At 37.1% G+C, this 27,990-nt stretch overlaps 1 protein-coding gene across 6 annotated transcripts; it reads right to left on the bottom strand.

Annotated features, from left to right (window-relative positions):
* Nucleotides 1-160: 160 nt before the first annotated feature.
* On the bottom strand, nucleotides 161-27,990 carry RACGAP1 (Rac GTPase activating protein 1). Of its 6 annotated transcripts, none has more exons than XM_087925176.1 (18): nucleotides 27,855-27,990; nucleotides 19,714-19,790; nucleotides 16,608-16,707; nucleotides 15,118-15,320; nucleotides 13,612-13,742; nucleotides 12,359-12,428; nucleotides 12,118-12,171; nucleotides 10,939-11,016; nucleotides 10,070-10,187; nucleotides 9,388-9,515; nucleotides 7,205-7,369; nucleotides 6,158-6,253; nucleotides 5,604-5,802; nucleotides 3,893-3,998; nucleotides 3,594-3,726; nucleotides 3,306-3,441; nucleotides 1,489-1,597; nucleotides 161-756 (listed from the first exon to the last, which is right to left on the bottom strand). In XM_087925176.1, exons 3-18 carry the CDS (start codon nucleotides 16,690-16,692, stop codon nucleotides 681-683), a joined length of 1,887 nt encoding a protein of 628 aa, XP_087781302.1. In that variant the 5' UTR covers nucleotides 16,693-16,707; nucleotides 19,714-19,790; nucleotides 27,855-27,990; the 3' UTR covers nucleotides 161-680. The 6 variants fall into 6 exon arrangements, with proteins under 6 accessions (XP_087781302.1, XP_087781304.1, XP_087781307.1 ...); XM_087925178.1 differs by having other exon boundaries at nucleotides 19,705-19,790; nucleotides 27,855-27,972; XM_087925181.1 differs by having other exon boundaries at nucleotides 19,705-19,787; nucleotides 27,855-27,958.

Genomic DNA, 27,990 nt, shown 5'->3' with positions numbered 1-27,990 from the left:
TTCAAGAATTCCCTTTGTCAGAAAGCTTTATAGATATACATTCAAAAATAAATTCACATGACTGTAACCTTAAGTCTTCCCAATGCTAAGCACATGACTTTAATAAGCGTATATAATTCAAATAATCTAAGTGAGAGTAAAGTGACAACATACTATTATATCATTTACTCAATTACTTATCACATTTATTATATCCTCCTTTGATATCAAAAGAAATATCTTATACAATGTGTACATGCACTAATGGACCATGGTTTCAATTTTTCATATGACCACATTTTGAATATATATAGTTTCAAGCAGATACCTTTGTAATGGATCAGCACTTACTTTATCCAAAGCTTGTAAAATGAAGAAAATTACTAGGTTTTCAAACTACATTCCTTTCCAATGATGGCACCTTCCCAACTAGAGACATATTTTCAGAAACAAGCAAACTTGCAAATTCCCTACTTACACGCTGAGTGGGTTATATGCCAGTTATACCCTACAATAAATGTGATATGACTAGACATCTTACACTGAATAAAATTCAACTAAAATTTAAGAAAAGCTAAAAAGCAGATATATATTACTGAGGTTATTACACATTGTTGTTAGGAAGTGAAGGAACAACTTGAGATTTTATTGCTGGTCTTTATAATTGCACTGCAAGCAGATAATCAGAACACCAGGATATTTCATTTCAGCATTGGAGAAGCAAAAAAGTTTCCTTGCCGTCCAAAGGTTGTTGCAGACTTGCTTTTGCTTGCAAATCTGGGAAATAAGTGGAAAGATTCATTATGAGCAGTTTTCAGTATGTAATACTGGCAAATATCTGTATGTTTTAGCATTTGTTTGATAGAAAAATAACCTATTCATTAATATCTGTTGAACTCTGATCCATATTTCTACTTTCCATGACATACAAAAACATACAACTCAAATTCTCTGAAACTAATGCAAATAATCTTCCCCCTGGCTTCCCTATATAGTCCAGAAACAGTTGTACAGTAGAAGCAGTTGGGCTATTCTGTGTTGCATTTATATAACACATTCTGGAAAAATCACAACCCCATAAAAAGTCCATGTAAGGAGCCTGCAATTCACAGGTAAACTGATAAGATAGCCTTATATTTCAAATTAAAAATTGCAACCATTTGAGCTGAAATGTTTTTTTAAGTATTCACAACTAATGTGTTGCTCCTTTAGAATATTTTCCCTCTGGATATGTTTCAATTATTCCTCATATTCTGTTCCATCTCAAGTAGTCTCACCAATTTTCATTCCCCAGTACTCCAAATCATATATTTAGAATCAGAATCCACCCACCCACCCACCCAAATTTTGCTCTGATCTCACCAGCTTTTACACAAACTCAATTTATAGCTCCAAAATACTAAGGATAGAAAAAAAAAACATACTTTGCTAATTTATTCTCGTCTGTGACCTCAATAAGGATTTGACTAGATAGTTCGCTAATTAGACCAAATAAATAATTAAACTTACTTGGGAGTGGTTTTGCTAAATGTAGACTTGACTTTCTGAGACAGTGAGCTGCTTGAAGGAGTTTTTACCAATTGCTGTTCTGGAGTAGTGAGTGGTCCCAACATGCTCACTATGAGATAAGAACAATTACAGTTAATATTCTTAAGCCACCATGTTTCAAATAGCTTCAGAACTTTGCATTCATTATAAGGGATGAAAAATCTTAATGAGAATGACTTACTTTCTCTCTCTCAAACAATATCACAATTAATCTGAATCTAATTCTCACCAAGTTTTCAGCCTTTGCTCAAAAAAAAAAAAAAAAAGCTTAAGTGCAAATAACTTCAAGCCATACAATTGTCCTGCAATTTTTTTGGCAAGCAAAATCCCCGAATACCGAAACACAATTTATGCAGATTGAAGTAGCAGACACAGAAAATGAGTAGACACACTCCATATGTTGAGGACTATACACTACAGGAGCAGAGAATAAAATTGTATATGAATGGAAAGAATGAGAGGTTTTTCACCAAGAATGGCAACCCTGTGGAATTTATTTATTTCTGCAATTTATCTATCACGTCATTCTTCACAGACCTTAGGCAGTTTACAGAGATTAAAATAACCATAAAGTTACATTTTGAAATTTCAGTAAAATTATAATATCAAATAAGAAAAAAAAATACAAATCCACATACACACACATTCTATGTGCTTTTTTTGTGTGTGTGTATGTATTTTTATCTGTGGCTCACCAATTAGCCCCCCCAAGTCTTCCAGAAAAGCCAAGTTTCTACTGATTCTCCATCACACATGTGGGGCCATTCTTGTGACAAATGACAAGGTGTCCACAGGAGGGGAACTGCCATTACGAATGTCCAATATTGAACCCCCTCTTGCCACCTAAGTTACTGATAGGTGGGAACTCTTAGTAAACTCTCTCTAGTTATCAGGATGGAATGAGCAGAGACTGTGTGGAAAGACTGTCCTTTAAATATACAGGATACGAGCCAAACAGGCAAATTTTAAAGAGAGCAACCAGCATCGAGAATTGCACTTGGAAATACACCGACAGCCAATATAGTTCCCACAGCATTGAAAGGCGGCAATACAGAGATTGGTCTGAGAGCATGTTGAACTGCTGCATTCTGGACCAGGTGAATTTTCTGGATGGATTTTGTGGATAGCCCATGTAGAACTAATCACAATAATCTAATTGGGAGATGACAAAGGCATGAGTGATCTTCCTCAGTCCTGTTCCATACAAAGTTGTAAATGGGGTATCATGTGAAGGGTCTCCTGGTCACAGTTTCTCCCTACTAATGTAGTAGGAATGGTGAGTCTGGGAGGAACTCTGTGTTGTAAATTTGCACTTTCTGAGGAACAGATTCCCACCAAATGTCCGAAAGGTGCTTTTTTAGGAAGCCACTGGACTTTCTTGGGGTTTTTTTTTGAAGACGTTTCACTTCTCACCCCAGAATCTTCTTCAGCTCTAACTGAATGGTGGAGAATTCCCCATCAAACAAGAAAGTCCAGTTGCCTCCTGAAAAAGCACCTTTGGGGCAACAATGACCCTGGATGACTGAAAATCTCCATAGAATTCCCATCAAATGTTAAGAAGCTTTCAAATTAACAGTCACTCCAACTTGCTTGGCTTGAATCTTCCCCCCGCCGTCCAGACTGTGGCTGTTTCTGGACACTTGGACAGGACTTCTACAACATCTCCCACTGGATCCAGGATGGGTATCATCACTCATATTCACATTTGGTGTGAAGAAGCAACACTATTGTTCACATTACCAAATTTCAGCTAGCAGATGGATCACAGGCATAATTACCTTTAACATCAGGTGTGCCGGGTGTGGAGTAAGCATTGGCATTTTCAATGATGTGAGCTGGCTCAATATTTTCCTGTTCTACCATGATGAGCTGGCTCCAGTATCCCACTGGCAAAGTGAGCAACCGTTCCACAACCTACAAATTCACGTTGACATATAAAGAATATATTTTTCTTTCTTGATGGCACAAATCAATGCTAAGCATTTACAAAAACAAACATAGGCTGCATTCTCCAGCCACTTGAAATACTGAACATTCCCATTCTGTTATGCACACTTGTGACCTACCCTAGGTTGCCTTTTTGTATCCTGGAGTAGTGTCATGGGATCAGGTTCTGGTATAGCATGGCCAACAATGGTAGGCCCAAAGACTTTAGCTAGGTTGGAAATATCCATTCTGGTGTCTGGACTTTGAGCCACTCTAGGGAAAAGACAGACATCTAGGAGCATTTGTGCAAAGAGGAGTAATAAATTTGGTCTTATTCCTTTCATTGTTACAACCCCAATCCCCAAGATGTATAGAATTATAGTATAAGAATCCTTTTTTAAATCACCTCTTCAAGAATTTGTAACATAACTGAATTTACCTCTGCAGGTGAATCATGAGGAACGCCAGAGTTTCCCTATTAGCCTGTGGTAGCTCTCCAACAGTTTGATACATGGCTGCTATACTGTTGTCCTCATCTAGAATTTCTTTAAATGAAAACATAAAGAAATTTCTATGACCTCTTCCAACTTATTACAATGGAGAAAATAATGAATTTTCTGCAGGTACCTTAATTATAACTGCTTAGGCTTCTAAGACTTTAGACTTCATGTTAGGGAGAAGGAATTAATTTAAAATGGCAACATATTGGGCCTTTCTTAACATATAGGTAAGTTCATATATCATACTAAGCCATTGTTTGCTTAATTATTATTTGCTGAATAAACTGCAATTTGCTGGATTCAAGCAACCATTAAATCAATCCCAAAGAAATCATTCTGTAATGTGGTGCATAGCTTAATTCTTAGTAAAACTTTTAGCAGGGAGGGAGGGAGCGAGGGAGAGAAATTGTTAAACAAGAATGATATAACTCTCCAAATCTGGGGCAAGAAAAAAGTTTTTGATCAAAAAGTCTTCATGGGAGACAGGGTCCCCCTCTAATCTGTGTTTGCAAACTGTATTGGGGAGTTAATGAAGATTAGACTAGTCTGTAGACTAGTTTGGAAGATTACATAGCATTTTATCTCCAAGATCTTCTCCCAACCAAAGTTTCTATATCTTTCTATCAGCAACACATTAACATCTATTGCTCTCTATGAAAATAAACTTTTTTGAAATAAAGAATTGAACTACCAAAATTTACAAAAATAAGTATGTTGAGTAATAGGAAACAATAAGAAAGGGACTTCTAATGCAGCATCTCCAACCTTTCCACCTTGGCGGCCTGGCCCAGTGTGATGGGGTGTGTCTGAGTAACAGGCTCACACGTACAGCTTTGCGCGTGAGTGCCATCTACTCGCATGAATGGAGCTTTGCATGCACGCTTGCCTGCTGCTTGTGCAAGGCAAGTTTCTTGTGTGTGCTTGCCCATCACTAGAGTGGCCTGGTTTCTATCAGACCATGGCCCAGTAGTGGGCCGCAGTGTGGGGATTGGAGAATCCTGTTCTAATGTATAATTATATTTTTAGTCTTTGGCTCTGTCCTGTATTAACAAAAACAGAAAACTGATTTTCAAATAGACCGTGTGGAAAATAAAAAATAGAATGAAGTCAATATATAGGAATTCAAAGGAAGTTTTAGCAAATAAGTACTAAATCATAGTAAACTTTCTGGCGGGCGGGTCGGCGGGGGAAGAGAACTATACATTTATACTATATGTGTTGCTGTTGTTAGTTGCAAAGTCATGTCCGACCCATCGTGACCCCATGGACAATGTTCCTCCAGGCCTTCCTGTCCTCTACCATCTTCTGTCCATTTAAGCTCACGCCTACTGCTTCAGTGATTCCATCCAGCCACCTCATTCTCTGTCATTCCTTTCTTATTCTATAGGTTTATTGTATTATAAATCTAGTGGGCCAGTCACTCTGTCAGTCCAAACCGCCTCATAGGATTATTGAGGGGAAATGAGGGTATATGTTAGATATGCTTGCTGCCTTGGGCTCTTTGTAAAAATAATAAATTCAGGATACAAACAATGTTTTAATATCATGGATGAAACATATGAAAAAGATAAAAATCAACTTTTTAGTTTGCCTAGTGGAGAAAAGTTTTGTGCTCAACATTTATACTCAAATGTGTTATATTACTCATACCTGCTGCTTCCATAAAGTCCTTATTGAGACGGAAAGTAAGAAGAGGCTCCTTAAGATTGCGGAGAAAATCTTTAAGAAGGCCACAGATAGCATGGATATCTTCCACTCTGCTAAGCAGAGGTACTGTTTTCCCTCTAAGGAATTTCTCCTTCAAATCTTTCACTGTGCGGTCACAGCCAGAAATTCGGTAGAGGCCTGTCTGTTGAAACAATGATTTTTAAAGCAAGATCCCAAACTTGTTTCTCTGAAATACCTCCAGCTTTAATGTAATATATGCTAGCATTTGACTTCCATAATCATCGTCCCAGCAATTCTGAAAGTAGCTACATCTTGATAGATATGGAACACAGGTGTCAAAGTCGCCACGTCACGTGATATATCGCAACATTTTTTTTCCCTTTGTGGAGCTGGCGTGGGCGTGGCCTGCACATGACACATCCAGCATGTGGGTTGCCAGTTTGACACTCCTGATATAGAAGGTCTTAGCAGAAACCATATGCATTTTCTGCATCCCAACAATTCCATAAGATTTATACCTTTTAAGTTTACTTTACCTCATTCAAGCCTCGTCTTTCAATCTCATTTACACAGTGAACTAAAATGGAGGGGATCATTGGAGTCGTCAGAGGTACAAAATCCCCCAGAACTCCCTAAAAAAAAGAGAAAGGAACAAGTATGGGAAATGGGAAATAACAAGGGTTATTCTTGTTATTATTATTTTCACTAAAGGGAAAACAAAGGCACGAATTTTAATATATAATTTGACAGTAAAACTAGTAAGAATCACTTGAGAAATATATCATGTAAGTGCACAGCAAGAAAACAAGAGACAAGGAACTCATTTAACTTGTGTGACCAAGTGTCAGATTCTAAAGCTTAGATGTAAAGATTCTAACTCATAAACCAAATTAATTTAGTTTTTTAAATTACCATAGCGCTGATACGAAAAGAAAAAAACATGGCATGAAATGTTCAGTAATTCAATATAACAGATACAACAATAAAAATTTAACATATTTCTGAGTGCTGTAAAAGAGTATATATGTTAATAGTATAACAACAGTAACTGTGCAAGGGTTTTTTTTAGCATATGTTACATATTACTTCTTCCCAGCTTAGAATATATTTGGAACATAAAATGCTTGTGAAAAATCTTAGACATGAGCAATGAATACTAAGATATAAGTAAACAGTTTCTTTCCAAAATACCAGGCACGGTTACTTTGTCATTTTTTCTTCTGTTCTCCTCTCTTTTTCTATTTCTAGATACCAATGTGCTTTAAAAACAGATATCAAGAAAGCTTTACACATACATACACACTACATTTATATTAAAACTCCAGTCTCCAGTGTACACGTTTCTTTCTATCAGCATCTAGAATCTAAAAAGCTTCTTTCAATTCCAGTATAATAAGCGTTGGTGGATGTATCAACACTAGCCTTATTTACCAGAAAATAACTTGACATTGCTGCCGCTTATGTCAAAAATATTTTCACAGCGAACTAAGACTCTTTCACCTATTTAAATCTTCAATATTATTATTATTTTTGAGGTCCAATATACAATCATCAGCACTAAGGTATTTTATTTAGAAACATACCTCTCCAATTTTGACAGGGGTTCCTGCTACAGTAGGGGTGCAGGGCAGGGGGCAGCGATCTCGACATTCTGGATGTGTAACTACTCGACAGTCTCTGCATTTCAGGGACATTTTTCCAAACTTTATCCGCTTCCCGCATGGAACACATGACTCGGGCTTAATAACCTAGAGAGAGAGAGGTTGGGGGGGAGGGGGGAAGAGAGAGAGAGAATATGTGTAAACTAACTTGATCGAGAATAAGCAATGAAATATACTGAGTTCAATAAATAGACATAGACAAGTAGATGAAACTATCCACTAAGATACATTAATGTGAAGACATTAATGCATACAGGTTTATTTTATTTAAATTATATATCTGTACCAGTTGAATGCCCAGCTGGGGGAAAGTGTCTGGGTCTCTACAAAGGTCATGTATTTTTCTTTTTAGAAAAGGTATATGCCCTCATGAGACCAAGAACAAGTAGACAGAAAAAAACGGAAAATGGCAGAATGCATCTGTAAAGTGGTATATACATGTCTTAGATATAAAACATTTTAAAAAGAGAGAAAGGGAAAGTGGAGAAAGGGGGTGGGGGTTACATTTCAGATGCTGCAAAATATGCTGCTGGAGAGCACATCAACTGGTTTATGAAGAGCTGAGCAGAGGGATGACCTGGACTGCCAAGCCTAGAGATGCCAGTTCTAGGACGAGGAGGAAAACCAGCAGTTTCTGTAGCAGTTTGTGAGAGTGTGGAAAGACTAGGAAGATGGACTATGTTGTGTACAGTGAGATTTGGATGCTGGATGTAGAAATTTGTGAGTTAAAGGCAACCAGGAGAAAAACTGATAGACATTTCAGTGTCAGTAATTGATACAAAAACTTACAATAAATCACAAGCAGAGAGTGAATGAAAGAAATATGAGAGAGAGAAAATAAGACTTGATTTCTTTTACTATAATTATTGTTCTATTCTTTACAGGCATAGCAAAACATATTGGTTTTGTAAAATAACTTTTACTTGTATTTATGATTAGATCATGCTGCTTCTTTAATGTAGGTATCATAGTATCCAAACTACAAGCCCTAATTTGTTTAATTATTGGCTCTGTGTGTGTGAGGGGGGGGTGTATGCATAGATGTGCATCAGTTTATCCCTCTGAAACACAAATTTAATCATAACTAATTCTGAACTGTTAAAATCCCAGTTATGAGTAACAAAAGCAAATTATAGCAGCAACAGTACTGCTCTTTTAACCAGCTTCTTATTCAGCAAGATTGCTATATTACATTACCTAGGCATTGGTGGTACTTGGCAGCTAGGAATAATACTATGGCAGGATCCAGCCATGGGCTGCAAATTTTTTAACAACTGATTCTCTGGCTGGGTAAGCATTGTCGGTTGGTCATGTGATTGGGTATGAGATGTCACTCATCACACCTAGCCCTGCCTCCTGGCTACTCGCCTCAAAGGAAGAGGTAGGATTCAGCCAGGTGGGGCTAATCCCATCACTGGCTGGCCTCGCCCCTGGCCGTTTTCAGGCTGTCTTTTGGGCCGTTTTCAGGCCATTCTTCAAGCCGTTTTCTGGGCCCAAAATGGCCTGAAAACAGCCCCCAAACCAGCCAATGGTGGGATTTGCTGGTTTGCCAAACTGTGCCTAATCTTATCTACCAGTCTGCCAGAACCTGTGCGAACTGGCAGCAGCCCACCTCTGGCGGGATCATTATTTAAACTCTTTGCAAAATGTGAAGCTGATTGTTTTCCCTTAACTATATTTTTATATGTAATTTGATTAACAAATGAAATGAAATGAATGAAAATGAAATGAAAATAGGGCACGAGTTTGCAGCTGTACGGTTAAATATTTTCAAAATGGTTTTCTTCCAACCTTTGACTTCTTGCAAAAAAATGTGCAAATGTCTCCCTTAACATGGCTTTCTGGGCAAGCCTTGACAAACCAAAATAAGGTTTTACATCACATTTGATATCTTACCAAATCATTAAACAAATTTGCGCAGTGTTCGGAACAGTATCTATTATAGCAAACGCCATGTTTCATTCTCTTTTTTCAGAACATAACCTCAGTTGACAATCAGAGAATGCGTATGACTGACTACAAAAAGTCAGCTGACTGGTATCTTAGACCCAAAATAACTGGAGCTTTGAATTGGGCCCAGAACTGAGAGGTTTCTTCTCACTCACCGTTTTTGATACAAATTCGTGTAGTCTCATTCCAGTGCTTCCAGGAGTGCTAGATCCATCTGTTTCGGATTTGTTTCCTACCTTCCTGCTTCCCAGGCTTGAGTCACTGTTCCAAGGCTGTAGGATGGCTTGGGTGGAAAAAAAGACCATTTGAAAAATCAAGTTTTGATTCAGGATTAAACCGACAGCAGGTACTCCAGGTTTAAACTAATACACCTACTCTAACCTGTGTTGTTAACCTGATAAAAGTTATTGCTTTCTTTTCTCAATTCTATTACACTAGGTAATACTTCACTTTTTTTGAAGGGGGGGGAAGCAAATGGTTACATTTAGATCCTTTCCTCAGCACAAGAGCTCAGGCTTAAAGGATATTTTAAACCTTCTTAAAGAACCAATGTGTGGGATGGATTTAACAGAATGAATACATTTTCACTGGCAGGTTTCTTCTTTTCCTGTTATATAAAATCCAATGAAGGAAAAGCCTTTCAATTAAAAGTACGTAGCGTTATACATGAAAAGAAAATATGGTCCTACGTGATTCATAACAAATTTTAACTGTAATTCAGATGAACCCTGTCAGAAGCTCTTATTTTCATTTCTATCCACATCTGCATTATTACTGGCAAAAACAGATTAAAAACTGTGACAAAGAAATAATAATATTTCATACAGACACATTTACCTGCCTTTCTCTGGTTTCCAACATAGTAAGGTATAGTCTCAATAGTGGCAACTGCTTCAATTGGGCCTCCATCATTAGGAACTGTGAGAGTTGTTTTTGCAACTATTGATTCATTTCCCTGAAATAAAATAGTTGCAAGAAGCATGTAGGAAACATAAGCAAAAAGCCCTTTCTTTCAGAATAGTTAAGATCTGTATGTTTTAATAATGCAATCTGGACACCTATTAACCATCCTATGCAGCAAAAAACCTGGTTTCAAATGAGAAAAAAAGTTCCACATGGTCCCAATAAATCCCATACTCTCCAACAGATTCCTCACAGTTGTATACTCCAGACACACTGAGACTGTAGCTCCCCAAATTGCCGGTCACCATAATCAAAACCTGCAAGCGTATTTAGGAATAGCTGTCATCACATTAGAAAGTGCATCTTAGAGAACACTACTATCTTATAACTTTGGCCTCAAGAGCAATTTGGTGTAGTGGTTAAGACGTTAGGGCTAGAATCTGGAAGACTGCGAGTTCTAGTCTCACCTTAGGCACAAAGCCAAATTTGGCCAGTCACTTTCTCACAGCCCTAGGAAAGAAGCAAGTGTAAATCAATTCTGAAAAACCCTGTCCAAAAAACTGCAAGGACTTGACCCAGGCTTTCTCCAAGAATTGGGCACAATAAACAAAACACACACACACACACACACACAAACAGAGCCCTCCTATTGGCAACATGAGATTGATGAATCTGCAGTGAGTAAAAAGCTATGAAGCATTGAATACTAATGAACACCCCCTCTATATATATAAATATGTGGTATTTAGAGATCAGAGACCTACTTCTGGAAGGAATTTAACAGTCTTTATAAAAGCACATACCTGATCTACTGTAGAGCCAATGGAACGAGTTTTCTTTAAAGGACCAGGTGGGCCTTCAATAAACTGTCTAGAAGAGCGCTGTAAAAGAAACATTTGTAAGTCTTTTGAGTGACAGCATGACAGCATTTTTGAGTGAAGTGAAAATTCTAGAGAAATACTGTATTAAATTCTATTATTTATAATGGTTCTAAGCAGAATATGAAGTCATTAATTTATCTAAATTATCATTTCTGACTCAGAACATGCAGAGACAATACGATTTTTTGCCTACCTTACCTAGTGACCCATACAGTTGAAAGTAAAGAGAATTAAATGGGAAGGGTGGTAGATTATCTCAAGTATATATTATATATACGTGGGTGTATACAAAAGTGGGTGGAAATGTCTTATGTCTTATACAGCGAATGTTGCCAAAGCCCTGACCTGGAACGGGCAGAAAATAGAGTACACAGAGGCCAAAAACAGGGCACGTGGAGGCTGAAAACGGGATGCAGAGGCCAAAAATGGGGCATATGGAGACAGCAATAGGCGATAGCAGCCTGAAACAGCTGATTGTTGGGAGGCCGATCCTACCGACAATCAGCTGCTTGTGCTAATCAAGCTGTGCTGAAGCTGACCAGACTGTTTGCTGCAAGGAGGAAAATTGCTGGGAGGCAGAGGGCAATTTTTTTCCCCCTTGTTTTCCTCCCCAAAAGCTAGGTGTGTCTTATACTCTGAAAAATACAGTAATTCCAAAGTTCAACTGTATATTAACTGAAAGCAAAACTGTTATGGCAATTTCCACATCGACATCCAACACAGGAAGTTTTTAAATAGGAAATTGGACATTTATTGGAAATGCTTGAGCTGGAGGTGGGACTAGATTTCTAAGGCTCCTTCTAACTCTGTTATTCTATTACATCAGATTTTCCTAAATATATTTGTCCCACTTATTGCACAATTAAATGGTTATCTACATAATGCCTAGCTGTTAGGGCATTTTGCGAGCATAAAAAAGTAGAGTATAACTCTAATGAAAAAATAACAATTATATACACTGAAATATGATTTAAATGTACCCAAGCTGAAAACATTTGCATTGTAGGCATAACTTCAATGACTAATGTAAATTTCAATAATAAATGAAACTTGCTCTTTGTATCAGATAATACAAATACATTTTTAAAAACCCATACATACCCTTTTTTCTCTTTTTTTCAACCTAACAGTCTTTACCATTGTGGAATCCCAATCCTAGATATTAGAAAAAAAACCCTCTTTAGTATCAAACAGATGGCAAACATGAATTTTCAGTCTGTTCATTTTTTATGCCTAACTTTGAATATACACCCATAATAACAGACATCTTACAAAGGATCATTTAAACTTTTTTTTATTGTAACACAGTACAAGAATTGAATTCAGATAATGGTTACATTACCAATGATTCGTCAGTTTTGTCAAAACTGATGTCGGATAAAATTGAACCAGATTCATCTATTGTTGACAGCCTAAAATAAAAATCACACATACATTTTAAAATCTCACCTTATCATAGATAGTAATCTAGTATTTGATAAGTTAGCATAGTTTGAAAAGAATATTATAACATAATTAACTGCTTAACTGCTAACTTAACTTAACATAACATAACCGCTCAGGTTAAGCATTATATTTCAGTGGTTTTAGCGGGATAACACTTAATATGTCCTTTATGCCACTGCCTAACTCAATGGGAGTCAAATTTTCTTCACAATAAAACAAGTACTATGTTTACCATATTCTTTGTACCCTCTAATCCCCTAAATTTGTCTTAATAACACCAAAAGCCTATTGGAAAAAAAACTATAAAAGCCCTAATATATTTATATAATTTGGGTATATTTTGGGTAGCTGATGAGTAAACATACCCAGAGTTATGCAGTAATGGATTCGTCCTGCCTATATATATAAATACATATTTCCTGAGATACAAGTTGTAATTCTGAAAATCCTATTTTTCCAGGAAAAACAAGATAAAGAATATAGCACATTGCTCCTGGAATTCTTTCCAATCCCATAAAAATATGAGTTACATGAACAGGAAGGAAGCAGGTAGTAGCTAATAATGGGACAGTCAGCAACTATCTGAGCTGTGCCCAACTTCCTCCTCTTCTATAGCTAGTGGATATTTTTCTCTGCAGCCCCTGCCTAGATCCGGGCCATTTTCCCAACTCAAGGGCTTTTGAGTTTTGCCCACCAATTTGGTCCCATTCTATTCAATTCTCATAAGCTTAACATATTGATAAACAGAACCTCTTGGAAATAATTCAAGTAATGAAACTAGAGTTTTGTGGTGACTTTTACCTGCCAATTATTCTTTACCTCTTTCATGTGCCTATATATTCCATGACTTTTCTCTGTATCTTACCACAATATACTAGTAAAAACATCATGAAGTTTAACAATGCCACTTGCAACCCATGTACTTCAATATTTGAAAATTTTAAATAACAAAATGCACAAAAATGTGTTAGGATTGCATCTTGTTATTTTAAGTATCTTCTATTAACATAGGCTTGAATCTTTGACTTCTGATTCTAAGAAAAAAAAATCAACAGACTGGGAAAATGTTTCCTAACTAAAATGAAGAAAGATATTAACCATTACATTTTTACAATCTAATCCACCTGAAATAATCCATGGACAATCTACCTTTTGTTACCACCAAGGGACACCTGAGGCCTGTTTAAAAAGGCCAGTGCTGATTTCTGTTCTTCGCTCAGCTGTATGCTGCCTGATGAATCACACATGAGAAGCTCTTTGATCAGCTGAATCTGTTGCTCCTACAAATTAAGAAACATTAAAAGTAGCTTTATATTACATTTATAGCACAGAAAGCACATAATATGCAAAACCTCCTGAGAAACACAACTACCATGATGCCACTAGCATACTAATCCCTATGCAAGGCACATAACACTGATCTCTCAAGTTACAGCATGAGAATAAAACAGCCAAGGGAGTTTGTTGGAGCCAATTGCTAACCAGGATAAAAGCTCATATAGTCTACATAGATGTCTTTCAGCTAGAAAGCAACTTGCTGGTATCTTACCAATTCCACTGACTAATCACAACAGTGTTCACCATTTTAGTCCCACAAAAGAGAAAAGAGTAATTGCGGCTATTGTATCTGTGGAATAAACTTGTAAATGCCAACTTCAAAACTATGATTCACATTAGATGGGAGGGATCTAAGAAATAGGTGCAGAAGAAGGATTCATTCATCATTGTTAAGCTTCCAAACAGCTTCTTTACTTTGCCTTGAGCAAAAGGTTTCCTTTCATAAAAGAGCTCTTATTGTACCACAAACTGGAAAACAGTCCATGTCACCAATGAAATTAAAAATAATTACACATTTATCCATTGCAGTCAAATAATCGCATTACAAGAAAACTTTAATTCAACAGACTGTTCAGGTAAAAGATTTATCTATTAAATCCAAATGTTCCCAACACTTATTTTCTTTCTCTTCCTAGGGTTTTTCCTATCCCAGTCACTGCCCAGCATACTACTTGCTGATCTTCCCAGTATTATCCCATTTGCTTCCTACCCTTGACTAAGCCACCACTGTGAACCCACCCAGCTGTCTGATCTTTGTAATATATTCCTCTCTTCTCAGTGAAAATTCTAATATTAAATGTATGAATATTCCATTAGCAATCCAATCACCCTAGTACATGGGTGTCAAACTGGATTGCATCACGTGACATATTGTAACATTTTTTGCCTTTGCGGAGCTGGGGCAGGCATGGCCTGTACATGACACATCCAGCCCCCAGGCCACCAGTTTGACAGGCCTGTCCTAGTACATTCACTCCTTCATTTAGAATTCAAATAGAAACTTATCCATTTTTTAAGGGAAGCAGTCTCTACTGTTTAGACTGCTGCCCCAAATAATCCTTAGTGTGCTGCAGGATTAAAAAATATATATATCTGAAGTATACTAAATTAAGGTCTATTAAACCAAGAAATTATAGTTTATCAGCCAAATAAACCCACATTCATACCTTTATTGCAATATATTTTTACCCTCTGGTTAAAAAAAAAGGCTTATATCTATTATCCCATAAATGGAAGGATATTTAACAAAGCTGTTGCATTCCTCTTCTAAATCAGATACCACTTTTTGAAAAACAAGCTCAGAAATGTTATACATACCAACTTTTCACAATCTGCTTCAGCTCGCTGTCTTCTCTTGATCTCCACATCTACTTGGTTGCGTGCATGTTTCAGTTTCACATCAAGAGCACTACGCTCAGTTTCTGTTTTCATCAGTAAATCTTTGTATCTGGCCACCTCGTGATCCATTTTCTGCCATTTTCTCCTAAACTCTTCAAAGTTCTTGGCCAGTTGGATAAATTCTGGGAAAAATAAACTTTTACTCCATTTGGACTTAATTTTTAAAATATTTTTTTTTTGTATTTCCTCCTTAAATATCCTCTAGGACTGATAATCATCTAAATCAGTGGTTATCAACCTGTAGTCCACGGACCGCTGGGGTTTGTGTGCAATATCACAGTAAATAATTATTGTGATTTAAATCTTGAGTTAAGATTTGGGTGCCTTGGTCTGTGGACACAAAATATATTTAAAGGGGGTCCATGTGGGAGAAAAGGATGAGATAATTGATTTAAATAGATAATGCCAGGTGCTAAAATAACCCCAATTAATCAGAACACAGTACAGAAAGAGAAATAGTTATCTCTAAAAGAAAAGCTTTCCTGCCAGTAAATCCAGCTGAAGACAGTAGAACTTATTGATTAAACATGAATTCAATCAACACATTTCCCCCTATAATCCAATTCAAGGATTTCAGTTCAGGTATTCAATGTAGTTCCATGTTAAGCATGATCAGTTATATCATGTGATGAGAAACAATAACCTTATTAAAGGACTTTATAGAATATGAACAGACAACTGTCATGCAAACAAAACTGCAGTTATAGCAAAATTGTGAACAGATTATATTATAATCAATGATTATGATATCAGGAAGACATTCAACAAAAAGTTTAAAATACACTTCATTGACATTGACTAGTATTATAGATGTTTGGATTAGCAGCTTGATGGACAATTATCTAAATATTGATCCAAAGATGAAAAAAAACCCTAATTTCTATTAGATGCTCAACACTGCCTAATGTGGATATAAACTTTCTATCCTGATAAGTGATATTAATAAAACATTGGATAGTTATTTCAATAAACAATATTTTCTTCTTAAACCTTCCAACACATTACAGATGTTGTGACTCTAACAGTGCATAGACTTCATTTGGACTCTTGAGAATCGCAAAAATATATAGCAAGGTAGCCTGATTTCATGAGACAATAATGTAGTGTAACTACTGGAATCATAATATTTTAAACACATTGTTGCCTAGAAACCACATTGTACAAACTCACTAATTGTTATGTAGGTTACTTTTCTACATAAGACATCCAACAAATTAATCATGCTTCCTGAATTACTTTACAGATATTTGTTAGGTGATCTGAGAAATTTGGAAAAATTCACGCCTATCTTTCAAGGAAATTACAGAGCAGGAAGAAACCCTCAAATATATTTATTTGTATGTCTCTAACATTTGCAAGTGACTAACACGATTCACCTTCATAACATCCATAAAAAAATGATCACTTACGGTATTCACTGCTTTCATTTAGAATTTCTGCTTGGCACATGAGTTGGTCAAAGAAATTCCGTAAATTCAGAATTGTCGTCTCCATCTTTGTCACATGAAACTGAAATAATTTGGAGATAAGTTTACTTTTGTCTTCTTTTTCTGTCAGGCATAGTAATCCTTGTCAATGATTTCAGATCTTAAAGTCAAGTATAATCATGTATGGATTTATAACAAAATTGTAATTTGAATAACTCAGCCACTGATTCAATATTTTGTGCGTGTCTGTGTGTGTGTGTGAAATCTTGCAAAAATTATGAACAGTATACTTCAAAACTGTGTACAAAGAGATTCATGGAATTATATAAGCAACGTAGGATTTACAGTTTGAAATAGGCAATAGGAAAGGCTACCAACCAGCAAAAAATAATGTAAATTGTCCTGTACAGTAGCTGGAAATGAAGACCCAGGTACAATCCAATTATCTCTGATAAATCTGATTGACTTATGTGAGATTGAATTTTCCCCTCCAAGCCTGGATAATGACTTCAGACCTTGGAAAAACTCTTCTTGTCTTTTAAAAAAAACATAGTTAGGCACTGCATTTCTGACATAGGAACTACCATATTCAATCCCAGGGGGGAAAAATAGAGAATCCTTTCAGCTGCTCTAAACTTAAATCCCCAAACATAAAGAAAGGAAGGAATAAACACAACCAACTCTGTCTTTCTTTCATTTAGCAGACAAGCCTTGGGGTACTTCAGACTCTTTGATATCTGAATATCTCTAGAAAACACATAGTAGTACTGCTGCGAAGCGGAAAGCTTAAGTTGTTAAGGGAGTAAATATTTTCAAGAAAATGTAATAAATAAATTCAATTTAAAATAGAATGGACACAAAATATTTTAACAATACTACATGCTATGTATAATGAACCTGGGTAGCAACTTGTTTAAAATCTAAATTAAAATCTATAAATTCATACCCCTGTAAGAACCACCTTTTAATAAACATTTTAATGTAAAACTCTGAAACCAACCTGAATCATTATGCGTCTTGCATATTTATATATTGCTATTAATATTTGTTATCACTACAATCCGGGACAAATACAATTTTATTTTCATGTAATGGAGAAAATATTGCCCCTGTTTCTGGAAACATCTAGGCATAAAACCTCACTACTTCAGCTAAGAAAAATGCTACATTTGGGGGCTTTTTTAAAATACTTTTTTGAACAAAAAGGGGTTTTAAAACATAAAACAAACTGCTTTTAACATTTCCATTTTAAAAACTGCTTGCAAAGTTTTGTGTGGGAGATCTCAATTCAAGCTCTTAATTTTAGCTCTTAAAGTCATACATGGCAGAGGGCAGCGTTATTTGAGGGATTGCCTCTCTCAGATACCATCTAGCTGTCCCATCAGGTCCAGAAGAAAGGGTGTATTATGGGTCCTGTCTGCTAAGGAATTCCATCTGACAAGATCCAGGTGAGCTTTCTCTATTGAGGCATCCACCCTGTAGCAAATAGCACTTAGACTTATACAAGTAGTCCACAACATAAAACAGCTCATTTAGTGACCATGCAAAGTTACGATGGCACCGAAAAAAGTGACTTATGACCAGTTTTCACACTTACGACTACTGCAGCATCCCTGTAGTCACATGATCAAAATTCAGATGGTTGGCAACTGACACATATTTATGACAGGTGCAGTGTTCCTAGGTCACAGGATCAACTTTTTGCAATGTGCTCACAAGCAAAGTCAGCGGGGAAGCCAAATTCACTTAACAACTATGTTACTAACAACTTCAATGACTCGTTTAATAACTGTGCCAAGAAAATGGGGCAAAGCTCACTAAACAACTGTCTTACTTTGCAACATAAATTTGGGGCTCAGTTGTAGTCTTAAATGGAGGACTACCCATATACCACTCCATAGTGCTTTATAGCACTTGCAGAGTGATTTACAATGTCAGCATATTGCCCAACAATCTGGTTCTCATTTTACGGAACTTGGAAGAATATAAGACTGAGTCAATCTTGAGCAACCAGGATCAAACTCCTGGCTGTGGGCAGAGTTAAGACTAGTACTGCATTCTAAGCATTGCTGCACCATGACTTTTCACCCCCCTACTAAGGTAAGATTAGCTGCACCCCTGATTTTCCAGAAATTCCTTAAAACGTGGTTTTGTCAGTAGGCTTGGGGATCCCATTTAAGTGGAGAGCCCATGAAATTACTACATTGAATGAAAGGCCTTGAAGGTACTTTCCTGTGGTTGATTTAATTGTTTAATGTTTTTTAAAGTTTTATTTTAAATTGTTCAATTTTATTGTATGCTGCACTGAACCACATTCTTGATAAGTCTGGTAAATAAACAAAAAAAATGTGATATAGCATTCACCAAGATAGCCCTCCACTCCTTGAAACTGATCAAATTAAAAGATGGAGACTATGGAGGATCTTTAAAAAGCTGGAACTGATTCTCTAGTGCAGGTGTTTACATTTGTCAGTATTAGCTTGTTCCCAAATTGGACATTATTGGTCTTGTCATCAAACTGAAAGACTTATCAAGATGAATTCGCTTATCTTTTGATTAGCTCATGATGCCAACTAGAGGTATGCAACTCTTCCATACTCAGTAGTTAGTCCCAGTTTTCATGGTTAAATTTCATTAATGAAATACTGAGCATTTAATGGTGTAACTTTCACAGCTTCTTTGTCACTTATAGATAGTATATCTTTGTATCATTTTCCCCCTCTCTCTTTTTTGCTTTTTAAAAAAATAAATGATTCCTGCCTGTTTTCTCAAAAACACGTCACTTGTAACCTTACATAAAGCAGGAGAAAGTGTTTCAAGAATATAACATAGATTATAGTCAAAGAGAACAGTCAAGTGGATTATTTTTGTAATGGCTTTTCATCTCTCCTACATAATCAGAAATATTTATATTCTTGCATGAATGGTTATTTGTTCTGGCTGAGCTTGTTGAGAAGTCTGACAAGAACTAAGTTATATTTCTTAATAACATTTTGGCTAACCTTTGTTCTTAAATAAAGATTAGAGTAAGATTACAGTAGTTTGTAGGTGTATACAAATATATGGATATTATTAATACCTGTAATACCTTATTCTTAAATTCTGTACTGCATGAGGCTCAGAATTAAAAGCTGTGTCTTCCCAAAGAACATCTGGCTTAACCTGCTGAAAATAAGAGATCAAATGTTATCTGTTTTGCATATTTGCCACTACTAATGAAATAGTACACAATATACTACAATGCAGGTACACAAAATTATTCCAAATCAAATTATATATAAAGTAATGAGGTCACACAATTTCCTGTAGAGATGGTTATTAGCTTCTATTTTGTCTACAATGTTTGCATGGATCACTGTTGGAAACTAAAATATTTCTGTCTGTGCACTGGTTAAAGTTATTAAATTGCAAAAAATTGATGTTACAAATCACACTCAATTGCACATAACTGATTCCAATTCAGTTTCAAGACCTGGTCACTTCAGCCAGTTGCAGACAGCTTCACAAAGTACTTTATTAACAAACTAAATATATGTACCTTAACTATATCAAAACGTAAATATAAATGTTTTAAAGTATAAGAGGACCAAAAGATAAAAGGTGTTTTCCTCTCTGTGGGATAGCAACTTAGGAAAGACTGTTGTCATCTATTCTACTCAGAGAAAACAGCATACAATCACATAACAAAGCATTGTGGAATTCTGTCTGAAAATGGAATACAAAATTCCTTGGATGCTTGTTTTATAAGAAAGAGGCACCCTGAACAATGGAAAAACAAAGGTATTTTTTATCATACCAAAACTAGTCTACACCAAATATCTTGACTGCTGGACCATTTGATGTTGGTTGTTGATCCTAAAACTCAGAAGCTATCATATCATCCTATCATTATTGGTTGCTGAACTGTTGTCAGTAGTTTGGTCTTCTTCATGGAGGCAGTCCTTGGTTAATGATCACTCATTCAAATTTGTATTGGTGCTGAAAAATGATATGACCTATCAGAGTTCTGGTGTCCCTGCAATCATGGAGTCACCATTTGCAACATTATTTGCCAGATTCCGACAAGCAAAGACCATGGGGAAGCTGGCATGAGGTTGCAAACAACAAGCATATGATGTCCTCACTTAAACACCCAGAGTAATTTATGACCTCATCACTAAGCAATGGCAATTCCAGTCCCAATTATTGTCACTGAGGACTATCTATATTTCATCTTAGTACCACTCTATTTTTCATTGTCCTCCATGACTTTTATTACTAGAGCTTGTGAATGTCCCAAAGGTGCTTTTTCAAGAGGTAAGTTTTGCTTCTCATCCAAGAAGCTTCTTGAAGAAGCATATGGGATGAGAAGCGAAATGTCTTCAAAGAAAAACAAGGAAGTCCAGTTGCCTCTTGAAAAAGCACCTTTGGGACAACCATGACCTGGATGACTAAGAATCTCTATAGACATAGTTTGTGAATCATTTGCATTTTCAGCTCTCAGAGTAGTGTCATAAGCATAATGCTAGTGGATTGATATTTTTCTCTCCACTTTTAAAATCATACTCATCTTCTTCTGATCTCAGTATATATACCAGTGGTGGCGAACCTTTTCGGCACCAAGTGTCCAAATTGGAATGTGCGTGCTGGAGTGCTGGAAAACTGAAGATCAGCTGGCCAGTGCACACATGCCTGTTTTTTGCTGGGTTTTGGAGCTGTTTTCAGTCTGAAAAATGGCCCCCAAAACAGCCTGAAAACGACCTGGGTTTTTGTTTTTTTGCCATTTTCAGGCCATTTTTGGACTGTTTTCGGCCATGTTTTGGGGCCATTTTTCAATGCTCCGGCGCCCATGAAGACCAACTGTCACCAGAAACCAGAAGAACAGCTGACGATGGTGTATGTGCCCACTGAGAGGGCTCTGTGTGCCACCTTTGGCATGCATGCCATCGGTTCACCATCACGGATATATACTGTATACAGGTTGCATAAATAAAGCTATGGCAAATCTAGACAGCGTACTAAAAAGCAGAGACATGACCCTGCCAACAAAAGTGTGTACAGCCAAGGCTATGCTTTTCCCAGTTGCAATGCATGGCTGTGAAAGCTGGACCAAAAGGAAGGCTGAATGCAAAGAATTTAGGCCTTTGAACTATGTTGCTGGAGAAGACTCCTGAGAGTCCCTTGGACTACAAGACAATCAAACCGGTCAATCCTAGAGATCAACCCTGACTGCTCTTTGGAAGGCCAGATCCTGAAGATGAAACTCAAATACATTGGCCACCTAATGAGAAGGAAGGACTCATTGCAGTGATGAAGCTCCCATAACTTTTGAAGGCAAAGCTGTTCCATTGCGTTCTTCTGCATAGTATGAAATGATGCTCGTGTAACTGACACTAAACTTATAATCTGCATCCATCATCTTCATACATCCCAATAGAGGTACCTTCTTACTTCAGCTCGACAGTTGGAATGATTTTCATACCTTGGTGACCTTGCTGAGTCTATGCTCTTGGCGCACTCTTGGCATTCTTCTCTCCTCCCTCAAGGAAAACCTCCCCCTGATCTACCTATTACAAGGGAGCTTAGCAGAAGTATGTTCTAGACTCTAAGGCTTAACATGAACATTGATAAAAATACTGTTCAGTGTTATTAATTACTAAATTACAGTGTTACTAAACCCCATTGAATTGCCATATCCGTCTAGAGTAGTTAGGAGTCAGGCTAAATACATACATTTAATAATTATAATTCCTTAAACATAACCCAACTTCAAAGGCCACAAACTGTCTTGATCCATTCCTTTGTCACTCTTTTTCTTTGTATTTTTTTTCCTGACCTTTATTTTTTTCATCACTAAAACATGTTTTCTCTCCATCACAGCTATCAGTCAGAATCACTACCATTAATGTTTTCCAGCCTGCAAATATATCCTACTCTATCTATTGCCCTTCAGAGTTCTGTACTTCAGTTCCTATAAGTATTAATTTGCTATATTGGCTAGAAAATAAGCAAGCTATAAAACAACACACTCAATGAATATCAGGGTGGAAAAGACTACATTATATCAAAGCACGGCAAATAATTTAAAGAAAAGTATATTTGACCTTTCCCTTCTAAGGTATTAATTTAAAAACACCTCTGCTTGCATAACTAGTTGCAGCCTTTTAAATGACAACATAACAAACCTGAACTCTTCTGATTCTGACAAATGAAAAAATATATTGCTTCAAAAATTCCCATGTAGCTAAAAATGAACATTTCTTGAAGAAGAGCTTCTTCAAGAAAGAAGAGATTTTAAAGTTGCATGCACCATACATGTACCATGTACCGTAACACACAAACACACACACTCATGTACTACCATATACTGTTACTCTGCAGTGAATGACAGCTACTTTAACAACCAATACAGCCAGCAAATAAAACTTATAAAAGAAATAAAACTTATTTAAAACAAAGTAAAAAAAATAACCAATATAGTCAGCTTGTATGTCTATTAATAATCAATCTGAAGACAAATATTGCAAGATAAGAAAAATTCAGTGAATCAAATTTCTGCTTACACATCTACTAAATCTGCCTGGAAAGTATATAATTTGGGAAACATGAACCAAAAAAACAATTGAACTGTTTCTTTCGGTACCTCAAATCATAAGCAATTTATACAGTTTAATAGCTTCAGAACCCAGTATTATAAATTTACAGTTCTATACAGGTAGTCCTCATTTAACAACTAATCGCTGAGCAACTGTTCAAAGTTATCACAGACCGCTTAAAAGATATTTACAATCCGATGTTGTAGTTCTCATCACGTTTTGTGCACTTGACAACAAAATACCCATTGGATACATTCACTTAAACACTGCATTCACTTAATGACAACTGCAGAAAAGGTTGTATAATTGGGCACAATCGTGTGGTGACCTGCTGAAAAACCATAATGACTTGTGACTATAATTCTACTATGATCAATTATGATCATAAGTCAAGGACTACTTATATTATTAATAGCAGTATCCAATGTCATTCCATTAGAGTGTGCTCCACCCTCCCTCTAATCCAGGAGCCCCCAAGCTCCAGCCCACCAGTGGACTGAAGCCTGCCCCCCCTCCCTCCCCCTCCCTGTGTTAAGTCCACTTGTGTGAACGACGAGTGCTAACGTGCAAAGCTCCATTTGAGTGGCAGGCATGCATGCCAGTTTCTGCAAATGGAGCTGTGCGCACTTGCACACACCCACAACTCACACAAAACCATCCCAGGGTCACTAAGCCAGAAAGGTTGGGGACTGCTGCTCTAATCCCCTCTTGTCTAATCCATCTCTTCTTTAAATATTCTTAAATCTAACCAATATTTAACCATCCTCCAAATATGTTTCAAATAGTTCAAACTCAAAAGTTCAAAACAAATTTTAGACAGAAAACAATAAGTAGTTTCATATGTGGAAATCTGTTCATGTAAATTTGGATATTTATCAATAATATACTGTATCCATCTGTCTTAGAGCTAAAGAAAAAAACCTATAATATTCACACAGACAAAATGAATAGTAACTAACAACTAGTTGTTTTACAAGTCAAAACTAACCTCTCAAATACTCAGCTCTCTTCCAAATGAGAAAAATCTCAGTAGCTCTCTTCCAAATGAGAAACATCTTTAGGAATGCCCAGATTCAGAGGTTCTGTGAGGTCACAAAACAATTCTAAGCTTAAATCAGAATCTGGTCATATAAAATACACACAACCTATATCTGTGATGGGGAACCTATGGCACATGTGCCAGAGGTGGCACGCAGAGCCCTTTCTCTGGGCAAGCGAGCCATCATCCCGGCTCAGCTTTGCCGGACATGCGCGTGCACCTTCCGCTGGCCAGGGGGAGGGGCACACGCACAGGGGTTGCATATGTGGGGGTCGCACGCACATACGTGGGGGGGTGGCTGGGCACATGTGCGGAGGCGTGCACGTTGCACATGTGCTTTGGGCACTTGGTACTGAAAAGGTTAGCCACCACTACCTATATGTTAGAATTTAAGCTAGTTATTTTCCATTTTATGCAACATGAACATACCTTAGGTCACTATTAGCATTGCCAGTTTCCTAATATCTGTCTGCAAATTTCCCCTGGTTGACATTTATGCCTAATTAATTTCTACTAATTTAGTTATGTAGAAGTGTTGGAAGAAATATCTGATTCAGTTCCAAGGTGGGAGAAAGACACTGGAAACATGGAAGCTGATTGGAAAGATGGTTTATTGATGAAGCACAAGTGGTTCTGGTGCAGCTGACCACATGGAGTTGAGTGAGGGGTTTTTATACCTTCTCTTGGGCTTTGAACTTGAGCTTCCTGCTCCTGTAAAAAAATGTATTCCATTGGCTGTTGTCAACTCCCATGGAATCATGTGGAGTCATGTTTGTCTGAGATAAGTTTGGTTGAAGTTTGCTGGGGGTGATGTAATATCCTTAGGAGACTTAGGAGGCCAGCTGGCTGGAATCCACTTGGCTTTGTGCCTTAAGTGTGATTCAAACTCAGGAATCATGGTTTCTAGTCTGAAACCTTCACCACCACATCAAACTGGCTCTCAGTATGTTTATAGATCACTTCTATTTTTTCTTCTTTAAAAATGTAACTATGTATTCAATATTTTTTTTTCCAAAAGATTTCTTCATATTCTTCCTGGACACTTTTCTTCTTCAGGATTTCAAACCATTGAATTCAACCTACCTTCCACTGGAGCTTATCAAAATCCTATTTTCTGAAATCCAATATATAAATTTGGCTCACCTTAGGTCCTTCACAAATATCACAGATTTAAAGGTAATATTCAATTAAAATTCGCAAGGTAGTCTTTTTCCCAAGATACTAATCATTTCTTCCACCAATTACCTCCCCTTGATGAGAATCACTTCCAGAATAAGCAGACCCCCTTGTTCTGTCGTCCATTTTCTGAGAAATAAAGTTGTTGGTAAGAGGGCAAGAACTATTGTACCTTTACCTCTTGGCAGATTAGATTCATAGTGGTTTGGGGATAATTGAAATATCCATTATTATTAAATACTTATTTAGAGAATCACAAATTTAAAAGTATAATGTCCCATGGTTTCACAATTATAAAGAAGCAAAGACAAAACATGATTTTCAATTCCTACATTCGCAGCCTCAAGCACCTACTAGATAAGGACTTTAAAGAATGTGTTTTCTAAAGACACAGAAAAGTAGCAGTTATCAGATACTGAAAGTAATAATTGCAAGCAAGATTGCTGCCCTTAGGCCAAGGGATTTGGTGTAAGAAAGAAGTGGAGTTATTATTGTTATTGATCGGAAAAGGAATAGGAACAAGACGCACCAAAGCTTACATTAGACAAACTGATTACTGTCTTTCCATGGATTTTTATCTCCCAGCTTTTATTCTATATCTACCATACTATTATCATTCTCCAACATAAGATCAGCTATCAATTCTTCTAATGTATTTAATGATGCCATTATATTATCAATGATTGTACCATATATTTAAAGCACAAGCCAGATTAGGGTACTCATTAAGGCAACTTTGCCTTATGCATGCCAGCTACATAACTTTGGGTCAGTCACTCTTTCTCAACTCTAGGAAAGTGGCAATGGCAAACCACTTCCCAAAATCCTGCAAGGATTAGTCCAGGCATTCATCAGGAGTCAAGTATGACTTGAGGCACAGCAAACCAACCCATTTAAATCACTGCCCAATTTTGCCTTTTACCTTTGCTTCTGAGCTCCTTAAATGTACCTTTTAGTTTAGTTTTGCTAGTACCTCTTTTGACCCTCTCCATTTGCGTCCTCAGAATTTGACTCTGGCTTTTAAGGTCCAATGAAACTGTTCTTATCTAAATCAAAAATACAATGACCTCAATGTTTTCAGCACTGCCACTTTCAGTACCAGCTGACACGTTCAGCTGCTTGCTGTAATACTGTCCTTATTTAATATTAGGTAGAGGAAGGCTTTTGCTTTTCTTTCTTCCACTGGTGTTTCATAAGGATGTGTTTTGTATCCTGTGTATTCTCTCTCCTATCCATGAATGAATTTGTTACATTAGAAGGCCTACATCAGGGCTTAGATATTTATTACCTGTAGCTCCAATTATAGAACATTCCTTTGCCATTCATCCCCAAATCTCTTTAAGTCCTGATATATTTCCTTTTAAATATTTCACTGCCATTAAAACCAAGAGCAAAATTGTCTTTCCTTAAGCCCTTCTTCTATATAATGTATTAACCAAATCAGTCATTTAGACCCAAAGAAAGGAATGCCCAAATTTCATCTTTGCTTCCTTCTTTGCACCATGTCCAATGGCAGTTACATGTTATATTACATGCTCAACAGCACTTACATGTTATGTTACATGCTATGACCAATGTTCTTTCTCCTTTTCCACTGACCTCACCTAAACAAAGTCAAATGACATAATCACCTCCCATCCTGAGCAGATCACACTAAATTCCTCCCTGAGTTTTTGTTTACTCTTTAATCTAAGAGGTCATTACTCCAACCTTCAAAGTCTTCTGAAAGCTTTCTTTCATCAGACCACCCTCAACATATACCTACCGTATCACACAACCTTTGCTCTTTCAGTTCTGCTGCCTTTAGATACCTAAATGGCCCCTGCTTTTTTTAAAAAATGACTCACTCCCCTCATGCTTCCTTCGCCTTCAACTTCCTCCTCCAAACCTATTATTTTTCTGACCTGATCTCATTCCTGAGAATAAACCTCATCAGAACCATTTCTATACTCCTGTTTTCAGTTGCTTTCCCACATGAAGCAGATTACAGTCTGCATATGACAAGGAATCTTGCAACAACAAAAAAAGAGTATTACAATAGATTATATTTCTGTCAAGGTATTATTGTATTTGGTTCGTCGTCGTTATGCCGTTTCGAAATCTCTCCCCTTGAGGGCTGGACAAGAAAACCTGTGAAGACTGACAGTTTCGATGTCGGTAAAAAACCACAGTACCCTGTGCTTTAATGAGGGAGGACCGTGTAAAATAAAATTTAAAAATTGACCGTCAAGATTCAGGACGGCCATAAAAGCAACCCCAGCTTTTTTCCCTTAACAGAGCCGGGGAACTCCAGGGAAACTGCAAAGTCCGTAACAACGCAGCACGTGGAAAAAAACCGAACCGTTTTCTTTCTATCTTCCTTCTTCTTCCCAAACGCCGCCTGAAATCCCAGCCAGCGTCCCGCGCCGCTTTCTTTCTACTTCCCCCATTCTAACTTACCAAGGAGGCGCGTGAGAGGAAAGGCCGTTGGGACAACACCGGGTTAGGGCGCCGCATCCACTCCAGCAGAAACGGCTTCGATATACCCACCCGCCGTTCAGTTTGAATCGCAACCCCCGCGGGCCTCTCCTAAATC

This window comes from Pseudonaja textilis, chromosome 2 (genome assembly GCF_049901715.1).
Source record: "Pseudonaja textilis isolate UNSWEBS1 chromosome 2, rPseTex1.2, whole genome shotgun sequence".
NCBI lineage: Eukaryota > Metazoa > Chordata > Lepidosauria > Squamata > Elapidae > Pseudonaja > Pseudonaja textilis.
Note: the sequence above shows the minus strand (reverse complement) of the source record. Positions and strands in the feature narration are given on the sequence as shown.

Excerpts from the sequence above, each read along its gene's own strand:
- RACGAP1 (XM_026717392.2), bottom strand. The coding sequence starts at position 27,911 with ATGCGGCGCCCTAACCCGGTGTTGTCCCAACGGCCTTTCCTCTCACGC. Across the intron at positions 13,743-15,117 it reads AAGCAGATTGTGAAAAGTTG|GAGCAACAGATTCAGCTGAT; the intron begins GTATGTATAACA and ends CTTAATTTGTAG. Across the intron at positions 1,598-3,305 it reads CGGCACACCTGATGTTAAAG|TGAGCATGTTGGGACCACTC; the intron begins GTAATTATGCCT and ends CTTATCTCATAG.